The sequence below is a fragment of the Pleurodeles waltl genome, chromosome 4_2 (assembly GCF_031143425.1).
Source record: "Pleurodeles waltl isolate 20211129_DDA chromosome 4_2, aPleWal1.hap1.20221129, whole genome shotgun sequence".
Lineage (NCBI taxonomy): Eukaryota > Metazoa > Chordata > Amphibia > Caudata > Salamandridae > Pleurodeles > Pleurodeles waltl.
Genome location: NC_090443.1, coordinates 481,115,483 through 481,128,573, shown reverse-complemented (window position 1 = coordinate 481,128,573; position 13,091 = coordinate 481,115,483). Strand labels below are relative to the sequence as shown.

The following is a 13,091-nucleotide window of genomic DNA, read 5'->3' as shown; positions in this document are numbered from 1 at the left end:
CCTAATGTACTTACCTGCAATACCTTTCAAACCAGATATTACATGTTAAATTTGAACCTGTGGTTCTTAAAATAAACTAAGAAAATATATTTTTCTATAACAAAACCTATTGGCTGGATTTGTCTCTGAGTGTGTGTACCTCATTTATTGTCTGTGTATGTACAACAAATGCTTAACACTACTCCTTGGATAAGCCTACTGCTCGACCACACTACCACAAAATAGAGCATTAGTATTATCTCTTTTTACCACTATTTTACCTCTAAGGGGAACCCTTGGACTCTGTGCATGCTATTCCTTACTTTGAAATAGCACATACAGAGCCAACTTCCTACATTGGTGGATCAGCGGTGGGGTACAAGACTTTGCATTTGCTGGACTACTCAGCCAATACCTGATCACACGACAAATTCCAAAATTGTCATTAGAAATTGATTTTTGCAATTTGAAAAGTTTTCTAAATTCTTAAAAGACCTGCTAGGGCCTTGTGTTAGTCCCTGTTAGCATTTTCTTTTAGAGTTTAAAAGTTTGGTAAAAGTTTGAATTAGATTCTAGAACTAGTTTTAGTTTTTTTAAAATATTCCAACTTTTAGAAGCATAATGTCTAATACAGATGTGAATGTGGTGGAACTCGACACCACACCTTACCTCCATCTACAGATGAGAGAGCTAAGGTCACTCTGTAAACTAAAGAAAATAGCAATGGGCTCCAGACCTTCCAAACTACAGCTCCAGGAGCTGTGGGCAGAGTTTGAAAGAGCCAACCCCTCTGAGGATGGCAACACAGAGGATGATGATAGTGACTTGGAGGGCGATTCCCCCCCACCAGTCCTATCTAGGGAGAACAGGGCTTCTCAAGCCCTGACTCCACAAATAATAGTCAGAGAGGCTGGTTCCCTCACAGGAGGGACCAACAACTCTGAAATCACTGAGGATAACTCCAGTGAAGAGGACATCCAGTTAGCCAGGATGGCCAAAAGATTGGCTTTGGAAAGACAGATCCTAGCCATAGAAAGGGAAAGACAAGAGATGGGCCTAGGACCCATCAATGGTGGCAGCAACATAAATAGGGTCAGAGATTCTCCTGACATGTTGAAAATCCCCAAAGGGATTGTAACAAAATATGAATATGGTGATGACATCACCAAATGGTTCACAGCTTTTGAGAGGGCTTGTGAAACCAGAAAAGTGAACAAATCTCACTGGGGTGCTCTCCTTTGGGAAATGTTCACAGGAAAGTGTAGGGATAGACTCCTCACACTCTCTAAAAAAGATGCAGAATCTTATGACCTCATGAAGGGTACCCTGATTGAGGGCTTTGGATTCTCCACTGAGGAGTATAGGATTAGATTCAGGGGGGCTCAAAAATCCTCGAGCCAGACCTGGGTTGATTATGTTGACTACTCAGTGAAAACACTGGATGGTTGGGTAACTGGAAATGAAGTGCATGACTATGTTGGGCTTTATAATTTGTTTATGAAAGAACACATTTTAAGTAACTGCTTCAATGAAAAGTTGCATCAGTATCTGGTAGACCTAGGTCCAATTTCTCCCCAAGAATTGGGAAAGAAGGCAGACCACTGGGTCAAGACTAGGGTAAACAAAACTTCCACTGGGGGTGACCAATAGAAAGGGGTTACAAAGCCTCCCCAGGAGAAAGTGGGTGACACTAGAAACAAAGAAAAAGAGTCCTCTGTAGGCCCCCAAAAACAAGAACAGGTGGGTGGGTCCCGAGACACAACCCAAAACAAGGTGGGTACCAGGGTAAGACCTGGGATGCCACTAAGGCATGGTGCCATAACTGTAAACAGACAGGGCACCACACCAAGGACACTTCTTGTCCCAAAAACAAACCCCCTAGCAAAATCCCAGGGGTGACCAGTGTAGCCATTGGGGATGACTCCTCAGATGAGGAGGTCTTCATAGCCTTCAACTGGAAAAAGGGCCCAACAGGTGAGTTGGAGATTCCAGAGGGAAGTAGACACTTCCACCACCTACAGGTGAATGGAATCCCAGCCACTGCCCTGAGAGACACTTGTGCCAGTCACACTATTGTGCATGACAGGCTGGTGTTCTCAAACCAGTACATCCCAGGTGAGATGGCCAGAGTAAGAGTTAGCCCAGACAGGGTCACTAATAGGCCTGTGGCTTTTGTGCCCATAGAAGTGGGTGGAACGTTTAGCTGGAGAAGGGTGGTAGTCAGTACAGACCTCCCCCTTGATTGTCTCCTTGGAAATGACTACCCAGAGGTTAGTCAGAGCCTAAGAGAAGAACTGGTCCAGGGCCAGTCCTCTCCCAAGGATTCTGGAGGTGCTACCCTTGCAGTAAATGCAAGTAAGCCCCAGAAGAAAAAGAAAAGAAAACAGAGTAGGAAGGGTGGACAACCTTTAGCCAAGGTTCCAGCAAGCCAGGGAGATTCTGCTCCAGTAGGGGAGAACTCCAAAAATGGCCCTGTTAAAGTCCAACCTGACCCACAAGAAGTCCTGGCTAGTCAGGCAACTGTTAAACCTGAGTGGGTGGCTCCTCAGCTAACAGAAGAAAGAGTGGAAGAAGGGTGTTTACTACAAGATGTGGTAACCCCCCACTCTAATACAGCAGACAGGCCCCCTGAACCCAAAGAAGCCTAGAACTTAGCCCCTTCCCTTGTAGGTGAAGAGCTAAAGGTGTGGTTCTGGGCACTGACAGCTGTCAGTGGCCTCTGCTGGGTGTTAGCCTTTATGGCTGCACTATCCTTGGCATGGTGGTCAGACCACATGCCAAATAGCAAGTTAGGCCCACTGACCCTCTTGGTCATGGTGGGGTTACTCCAGCTCTGGGTAACCTCTTTGGGTAAGCTAGGAGTGACCCTGGCTAAAATAAGATTAGCAGAGGTGGATACCTCTAACCCCAAAATAGAGAAGATGGGTGGAGACATAAAAAGCACAGACAAGAGGCAATTCAGACTAGGTCCTATTACTGTGGAAGTGGGTCAGTTCCCCAGAGGGAATGACCTGAACAGGAGGATGTAAGGCAGAGTAGGCCCTGCAACAAACCAGCCTATTTCCTCTACTCTTCCTCGCCTGACAGACTAGGAAGACTCTCCCAGCTTTGGCTGAGTCTCCTGGCCTGTGGGCTGGGGGGGGGCTTGTGTAAAGAAATGGCTCCCTGTTGCAGTTACCCCCCACTTTTTGCCTGATACTGATGCTGACTTGACTGAGAAGTGTGCTGGGACCCTGCTAACCAGGCCCCAGCACCAGTGTTCTTTCACCTAAAAATGTACCATTGTCTCCACAATTGGCACAACCCTGGCACCCAGATAAGTCCCTTGTAACTGGTACCCCTGGTACCAAGGGCCCTGATGCCAGGGAAGGTCTCTAAGGGCTGCAGCATGTCTTATGCCACCCTAGGGACCCCTCACTCAGCACAGACACACTGCTTGCCAGCTTGTGTGTGCTGGTGGGGAGAAAATGATTGAGTCGACATGTCACTCCCCTCAGGGTGTCATGCCAACCTCACACTGCCTGTGGCATAGGTAAGTCACCCCTCTAACAGGCCTTACAGCCCTAAGGCAGGGTGCACTATACCACAGGTGAGGGCATATGTGCATGAGCACTATGCCCCTACAGTGTCTAAGCAAAACCTTAGACATTGTAAGTGCAGGGTAGCCATAAGAACATATGGGCTGGGAGTCTGTCAAAAACGAACTCCACAGCTCCATAATGGCTACACTGAAAACTGGGAAGTTTGGTATCAAACTTCTCAGAATAATAAACCCACACTGATGCCAGTGTTGGATTTATTAAAAAATGCACACAGAGGGCATCTTAGAGATGTCCCCTGTATTTTACCCAATTGTTCAGTGCAGGACTGACTGGTCTCTGCCAGCCTGCCACTGAGAGACGAGTTTCTGACCCCATGTGGTGAGGCCCTTTGTGCTCTCTGGGGACAGAAACAAAAGCCTGCTCTGGGTGGAGGTGCTTCACACCTCCCCCCTGCAGGAACTGTAACACCTAGCAGTGAGCCTCAAAGGCTCAGGCTTCGTGTTACAATGCCCCAGGGCACTCCAGCTAGTGGAGATGCCCGCCCCTGGACCCAGCCCCCACTTTTGGCGGCAAGTCCAGGAGAGATAATGAGAAAAACAAGGAGGAGTCACTGGCCAGTCAGGACAGCCCCTAAGGTGTCCTGAGCTGAGGTGACTCTGACTTTTAGAAATCCTCCATCTTGTAGAAGGAGGATTCCCCCAATAGGATTAGGGATGTGACCCCCTCCCCTTGGGAGGAGGCACAAAGAGGGTGTACCCACCCTCAGGGCTAGTAGCCATTGGCTACTAACCCCCCAGACCTAAACACGCCCTTAAATTTAGTATTTAAGGGCTTCCCTGAACCTAAAGATTTAGATTCCTGCAACAACAACAAGAAGGACTGCCTAGCTGAAAACCCCTGCAGAGGAAGACCAGAAGACAACCACTGCCTTGGCTCCAGAAACTCACTGGCCTGTCTCCTGCCTTCCAAAGAACTCTGCTCCAGCGACGCCTTCCAAAGGGACCAGCGACCTCTGAATCCTCTGAGGACTGCCCTGCTTAGACGACGACAAGAAACTCCCGAGGACAGCGGACCTGCTCCAAAAAGACTGCAACTTTATCCAAAGGAGCAGCTTTAAAGAACCCTGCAATCTCCCCGCAAGAAGCGTGAGACTTGCAACACTGCACCCGGCGACCCCGACTCGGCTGGTGGAGAACCAACACCTCAGGGAGGACCCCCGGACTACTCTACGACTGAGTACCAAAACCTGTCCCCCCCTGAGCCCCCACAGCGCCGCCTGCAGAGGGAATCCCGAGGCTTCCCCTGACCGCGACTCTCTGAAACCTAAGTCCCGACGCCTGGAAAAGACCCTGCACCCGCAGCCCCCAGGACCTGAAGGACCGGACTTTCACTGCAGAAGTGACCCCCAGGAGTCCCTCTCCCTTGCCCAAGTGGAGGTTTCCCCGAGGGAGCCCCCCTTGCCTGCCTGCAGCGCTGAAGAGATCCCTTGATCTCTCATTGACTTCCATTGCGAACCCGACACTTGTTCTAACACTGCACCCGGCCGCCCCCGCGCCGCTGAGGGTGAAATTTCTGTGTGGGCTTGTGTCCCCCCCGGTGCCCTACAAAACCCCCCTGGTCTGCCCTCCGAAGACGCGGGTACTTACCTGCTGGCAGACCGGAACCGGGGCACCCCCTTCTCTCCATTGAAGCCTATGCGTTTTGGGCACCACTTTGAACTCTGCACCTGACCGGCCCTGAGCTGCTGGTGTGGTGACTTTGGGGTTGCTCTGAACCCCCAACGGTGGGCTACCTTGGACCAAGAACTGAACCCTGTAAGTGTCGTACTTACCTGGTAAAACTAACAAAAACTTACCTCCCCCAGGAACTGTTAAAATTGCACTGTGTCCACTTTTAAAATAGCTATTTGTGAATAACTTGAAAAGTATACATGCAATTGAAATAATTCAAAGTTCCTAATGTACTTACCTGCAATACCTTTCAAACAAGATATTACATGTTAAATTTGAACCTGTGGTTCTTAAAATAAACTAAGAAAAGATATTTTTCTATAACAAAACCTATTGGCTGGATTTGTCTCCGAGTGTGTGTACCTCATTTATTGTCTATGTGTATGTACAACAAATGCTTAACACTACTCCTTGGATAAGCCTACTGCTCGACCACACTACCACAAAATAGAGCATTAGTATTATCTCTTTTTACCACTATTTTACCTCTAAGGGGAACCCTTGGACTCTGTGCATGCTATTCCTTACTTTGAAATAGCACATACCGAGCCAACTTCCTACAGTCACGCTACAAGAAGTGTTACCATTGCTAAAGCAACAGGACTACATGACAACCTTAGATCTCAAAGACGCGTATTTCCACATACCAATACATCTGTCGCACAGGAAATACCTAAGGTTCGTATTCAAGGGAATACATTACCAATTCAAAGTATTGCCCTTCGGTTTAACAACTGCACCAAGAGTCTTCACAAAGTGCCTAGCAGTAGTGGCTGCACACATCAGAAGGCAGCAAATACACGTATTCCCGTATCTAGACGACTGGCTAATCAAAACCGACTCACTGACAAGGTGCTCGCACCACACAGATCAAGTCATGCAAACCCTCTACAAACTCGGTTTCACCATCAACTATGCAAAATCACACATTCTGCCGTGCAAGGTACAACAATACCTAGGTGCCACAATAGATACAACAAAGGGAATAGCCACTCCAAGTCCACAAAGGGTTCAAAATTTCCAAAAGATTATACAACGCATGTATCCAACACAAAAAATACAAGCGAAGATATTACAACTACTAGGCATGATGTCCTCATGCATAGCCATTGTCCCACACGCAAGGTTGCACATGCGGCCCTTACAACAGTGCCTAGCATCACAATGGTCTCAAGCACAGGGTCAGCTTCTAGATCTGGTGTTGATAGACCGCCTAACATACCTCTCGCTTCTATGGTGGAACAACATAAATTTAAACAAAGGGCAGCCTTTCCAAGACCCAGTGCCACAATACGTGATAACCAGATGCTTCCATGACAGGGTGGGGAGCACTCCTCAATCACCACAGCATACAAGGACAATGGGACGTACATCAAAGAAAGCTGCATATAAATCACCTCGAACTACTAGCAGTTTTCCAAGCATTTCAACCACTCATAACTCACAAATACATTCTTGTCAAAACAGACAACATGACAACAATGTATTATCTAAACAAACAGGGGGGGACACACTCGACACAGGTGTGCCTGCTGGCACAAAAAATATGGCAATGGGCAATTCACAACCACATTCGCCTAATAGCATAGTTTATTCCAGGGCTCCAGAATCAACTTGCAGACAATCTCTCTCGAGATCAACAGGTCCACGAGTGGGAAATTCACCCCCAAATTCTAAACACTTACTTCAAACGTTGGAACACCTCAAATAGACTTATTTGCAACGAAGGAGAACGCAAAATGCCAAAACTTCGCATCCAGATACCCACACAGGCAGTCTCAAGGCAATGCCCTATGGATGAACTGGTCAGGGATATTTCCGTACGCTTTTCCCCCTCTCCCTCTCCTTCCATATCTAGTAAACAAATTGAGTCAAAACAAACTCAAACTCATACTGATAGCACCAACGTGGGCAAGGCAACCATGGTACACAACACTGCTAGACCTATCAGTAGTACCCCACGTCAAGTTGCCCAACTGGCCAGATCTGTTAACGCAACACAACCAACAGATCAGGCATCCAAACCCAGCATCGCTGAATCTAGCAATCTGGCTCCTGAAATCCTAGAATTCGGACACTTAAACCTCACACAAGAATGTATGGAAGTCCTAAAGCAAGCCAGAAGACCATCCACTAGACACTGCTATGCAAGCAAATGGAAAAGATTTGTTTGCTATTGCCATCATAATCAAATTCAACCATTACACGCATCTCCAAAAGATGTAGTGGGTTACTTACTACACTTACAAAAAACGAACCTGGCCTTCTCTTCCATTAAGATACACCTAGCATCAATATCTGCATACCTGCAGATTATCCATTCAACTTCACTATTTAGGATACCTGTCATTAAAGCATTTATGGAAGGCCTCAAAAGAATTATACCACCAAGGACACCACCCGTTCCTTCATGGAACCTTAACATCGTCTTAACCAGACTCATGGGTCCACCCTTTGAACCTATGCACTCTTGCGAAATACAATTCCTAACCTGGAAAGTTGCATTTCTCATCGCCATCACATCTCTAAGAAGAGTAAGTGAAATTCAGGCGTTTACAATACAAGAACCTTTTATCCAACTACACAAAAATAAAGTAGTCTTAAGGACCAATCCTAAATTTTTGCCAAAGGTTATTTCACCGTTCCACCTAAATCAAACGGTAGAGCTACCAGTGTTCTTCCCACAGCCAGATTCCATAGCTGAAAGGGCACTACATACATTAGACGTCAAAAGAGCACTAATGTACTACATCGACAGAACTAAAAACATCAGGAAAACTAAACAACTGTTTATTGCATTTCAAAAACCTCACGCAGGAAACCCAATCTCGAAACAGGGTATAGCCAGATGGATAGTTAAGTGCATCCAAATCTGCTACCTTAAAGCAAAAAGACAACTGCCCATTACACCAAGGGCACACTCAACCAGAAAGAAAGGCGCTACCATGGCCTTCCTAGGGAATATTCCAATGTACGAAATATGTAAGGCAGCCACATGGTCTACGCCTCACACATTTACCAAGCACTACTGTGTAGACGTGCTATCAGCACAACAAGCCACAGTAGGTCAAGCCGTACTAAGAACCTTATTTCAGACTACTTCCACTCCTAGAGGCTGAGCCACCGCTTTTGGGGAGATAACTGCTTACTAGTCTATGCACTACATGTGTATCTACAGCGACAGATGCCATCGAACTGAAAATGTCACTTACCCAGTGTACATCTGTTCGTGGCATCAGTCGCTGAAGATTCACATGTGCCCACCCACCTCCCCGGGAGCCTGTAGCCGTTTGGAAGTTAGCTTCAACTTTGTACATTTGTAAATATATTAAATCTTAGTTAGGTACATACTTATTCACTCCATTGCATGGGCACTATTACTAACAAACAACTACTACCTCACCCTCTGCGGGGAAAACAATCGAAGATGGAGTCGACGCCCATGCGCAATGGAGACAAAGAGGAGGAGTCCCTCGGTCCCGTGACTCGAAAGACTTCTTCGAAGAAAAACAACTTGTAACACTCCGACCCAACACCAGATGGCGGGCTATGCACAACATGTGAATCTTCAGCGACTGATGCCACGAACAGATGTACACTGGTTAAGTGACATTTTCATTTGCAGCTAGGCGTCCCTCCACTAAAACGGTATGAGCCTGCCGTTGGAAACGCTTTGTATATTATTGTGCCGAAAGATCTATTGATCCTCTTTCTGATATTTTTCTATTCATTCTTTTCTTTGCCCAGCAGGGTTCTTCCTTGGGGACTTTCAAATCATTAACATTTATAAAGCGCGCTACTCACCCGTGCGGGTCTCAAGGGCTCTTTCTGCCTTATTGGCATATCTTCAGCTGCCTGATCAGCTCTGTACAATGGGGGCTTTAAACATAGATTTCTCAAAGGGCTTGCATGTTTCCCCTTACGCCCTTTTTGCTCCAGTGGGACTTAAATCTGGTCCTCACATTTCTGATGTGTGCGCCCTTTGAGTCTTTATACAACTGTCCCCTCCGGCTGCCCAACATCAAGACCGCCTTTTCAGTTGCAATAACATATGCCAGGAGGGTGAGTTGCAAGCTCGGTCATCAAAGCCACCATATCTCACTGTTGATCCAGACAAGGTGGTCCTCAGAATTCATGCTTCTTTCCTCCCTAAGGTGGTGACCCCATTTCATCTGGGTCAGAACATCAGCCTGCCCACCTTCTATGCTCCACCACATCCCTCAAAGGAAGAGGAGCAGCTCCACCGACTGGACCCAAAAAGATCATTGTCGTTCTACTTTGACCACACAAGAGTTCCAGTTGGATGACCAACTCTTTGTTGGGTACGTTAGAGCAAAGATGGGTCGGGCAGTTCAGAAGCTAACCATTTCGCGCTGGGTCGTTCTCTGCATCAAGATCTGCTATGCATTGGCCAAGAAGCAGCCGCTTGAGGGCTAATTCTGCCAGGGGTAAAGCTGCTACCACTGCGCTAGCTTGATGTGTTCCACTCCTGGAGATTTGTCAGGTGGCAGCGTGGGCATCTTTGAGCATGTTTGTAAAGCATTACTGCCTGGACAATCCGGTACGAAGAGACAAGCACTTTGCCCATTAAGTCCTGCAGGACTTCTTAGTGTAAGTAGAAATATCCACAGCCCACCGCTAGGAGGTTATGGGTTGGGTATCTATTCAAACTTAAAGAATCTGCAGCAGAAGTGTTTCAGATGAACAAGTTACTTGCCTTCGGTAATGCATTATCTCGCAGAGACTCTATCTAGCTGCAGATTCCTTTCACCCACCCATGCCTCCCTGCTCTGTGGATGTGTCTAGTAGGGTTAGGGTTTATCCCTTTTTAGGGCCCTGGTTTTGCACATACAAATGTTGGTTCTATCCATGACTGCGCTTCTGGCGTACGTTTTGTGGATAAAAACTGACGTGTGCGGTGGTGGTGCCTCCATAGGTGACTGACGTCACAGATGGCTCCAATGACGCTGTCTGAGCCAGACGCACGCGTATCCGAGCGACGCCACTTGACTTTGCGCACAGGATATTGCGCAGCAAAAATATTCCGGATTCAGAGCTGATGCCAGGGATTTGAAAGGTAAGGAATCTGCAGCTAGATAGTCTCTTCCAAATAATTACCGAAGGTAAGTAACTTGCTTGTTACACCCTCCCCAGTACAAAGGGTTTGTTTTGTGAAGTTTCAGGCACTGCTGCACAACTACTTTATTGGTAAAAAGACCAGGGTTAAACTTGAGATGGTCTTTTTAGCTATACTCATAGAACTGGATTAAACTACATTAAGGTAGATGTACCTATTAACAGTTTCATCCCTTCTGGATTTTCAAAATGCTGTGAATAAGTTACTATTACCTAATTGTCTGTACTTAATTTACCTACATTGGAAACGCAGGGGTACTGTCCTTGTTATACAGTCTTGACATTAGTTTCTTTCAGCAGTAAATATTTACTTACACCAGCATGCATCTCCAAAGCATGATCAAAATTAGCAAGTTTTAATATTTCCCTACCCTTAGCCTTTCATCATTTCATGGATGATCAAATGACTTGCAAGTTCACCAAAATGGCTGCAGACACATTGACACTAAGGTAACCATAGTAGTTGTATAATCAAATGAAGTAATTTGGGATTGGTGGGATACCAGTTTCAGGCACTGAATGTATAGATGTTTTTTAGACATTCAGTGTATCCCAATGTTAATGTTTACATATTACAAATCAGCCTGTGCTGCAATGACACTAGGCCAGTGCTCACAATAAATCTCTTCTGTGGACTTGATCTTTCAACTTTGGAACTTAAATTTAGTATGGTCTTCAAAGAAGGTGGACAGACGTGTAAATCAATAGAAGCAGTAAATATCTTAAACCAATTGCCACATTTTTTTTGAGTATCTGACAATTTATTTTTCAGGATTTCATTTTCTTCTGCGATGCTGTGGCCTCCTGGGTGAGCCCGAAGGATGATCTCCGGGAGATGTTTTATAAGGTGGATAACCTTAGGTCATGTTTTTGCTGCATATACTTTATGCTTGACTTTCTATTTCACTAGAGCACTTCTTGTTCATTCTTGCCACTGATGGAGCCTGTGAAAAATACTAAAGTATACAAAAGTGATAGATGAAATGCTTGAATTAATCTCATCCTTTCGTAATTACTTTGGGGGGGGGGGGCGGCAAATACCAGTTTATCATTATTTTGCACACCATCCCTCCATCTTAAGCTCCATTGGACTTGTTTCCACTCTGCCCCATAGTTGGCACTATTGATGGTTACCATGCTATTCACACACTGATTTTCTATTCTTACCTTATTGTATAAAATACAATTTGAAGGTAAGGCCAAGTTGGAATAAGTTGACAGACAAAATGAAAAACAAGAGTATGGAGCTTCTGTAGATTTGTTAAATGGTTAAGACCATCTGTTGTCAAATGCTGAGGGACGATCCCTTTATTTTTCCTCGCTTTACACACACTGCATCTTGGAGAGCTGCTAGACAGGCTGGATTTTATTTTCTCTAAAGCAAAGAGCTTTAAACTTTGTTCTGTGACACGACACAATTCACTGGGTTAACCTAAACGCCAGGGTACTTTTTGGTGATATATATACTGCTGTTTTCCAAAGACCCTCAAAGAGCTGCTTTGACACCTTGACCTTGTATATGTGCCTTCTCATCTGTGTGTTTGCTCTTTCTCTGGAGCTGTGATTGAATGACACTATTATTTTTCTAGATTCTCCATGGTTTTAAGGACCAGGTGGGGGAGGAGAACTGGCAGCAGTTCTCTGAACAGTTCCCCCCTCTGCTGAAAGAGAGGCTGGCGGCCTTCTACGGGGTCTAACAAAAGGGACAAACCATGCTAGGTAAGTTTGTCTTTACACACTTTCTGATAACACATGTTTTTTTTGTTTATTTGGACTTATGTAGTGTGAGCTAGACCTAATGACGAGTGCTTTATAGTACAGAAAGCATTCTTGTTTTTTTCATTACATTTTGCCAATGGCAAGATTGAATCAAGAAGAGCGTTTTTCTGTAAAGTGGACTAGGTTTCCACGTTCTCATCAAATTTCCTAGCCTCTACAGGGCAAATAGGACAGAAGGACCACAGAATCAAGAGAATGTGCGTAGGGCCTAGCTTAGACTGCAGGTCGCAGGACATTGCAGCCTTTGGTATCACCCTATTGCCATTTAAATCCATGCTTTACTTGTATTGTCACTTTTGGATGGTTCTTTGTTGGCAAGTTAGACTAATGCACTTTTTTTCTTTTCCTTTCTTTCCCTGCAGGTTCCTGTATGTCCTGGGAGGGATTTCTGGGAGAGCTCGTCCACATCCATGTGTTGCAGTACCCAACCAATTGGGGTTAGGGAGGAGTGTGGGACAAAAGACTTCCCGTCCCCCTATCATTTCCTCACCTCGTTAAGCAATTTTTAAGGTGGAAGAGAGGTGGAGGACCTGTCATTTTTAAACCAGGAAATTTTCCAAGCAAAGTGAATTTAATTAAAAGAAGGCCTTTGCTTGATGCACTGGGCACTAGCCTCTGTCCTTGGGGTGAGTGCCTAGTCTGCCGTGAAAGCGGGAGCTTGGGGGAATGGGAGGTCCACTGGGAAGTGCCATGGCGGGTATGTCTAGTGGGAGCCATGCTGGGGTGGGATGTCTAGCAGGGCCTGTCAGGGAGGTGTAGCAGGGGCCAGGGAGGGTAAGTCTAGCAGTGGCCATGCTGGGGTGGGATGTCTAGTGAGGGCCAGGGAGGGAGGTCTAGCATGTGCCTGGTTGTCTAGAGGTACATGTGACTAGTTTTAAAAACATCCAGTGGAAGCGTTGAAGGTGAACCGGAATGTCTGGAGTAT

The 13,091-nt window shown here is 46.0% G+C and overlaps 1 protein-coding gene across 1 annotated transcript in view; it reads left to right on the top strand.

Moving 5' to 3' along the window:
* The window catches only part of TNPO2 (transportin 2), a 166,981-nt gene extending 154,219 nt beyond the window's left edge, over positions 1–12,762 (top strand). The window contains exons 23-25 of the mRNA XM_069231843.1: positions 11,160–11,234; positions 11,977–12,106; positions 12,529–12,762. Of these exons, the coding sequence (XP_069087944.1) occupies positions 11,160–11,234; positions 11,977–12,084 (183 nt within the window). The 3' untranslated portion in view covers positions 12,085–12,106; positions 12,529–12,762. The remainder of the gene's footprint in view (positions 1–11,159; positions 11,235–11,976; positions 12,107–12,528) is intronic.
* The last annotated feature ends 329 nt before the right edge of the window (positions 12,763–13,091 follow it).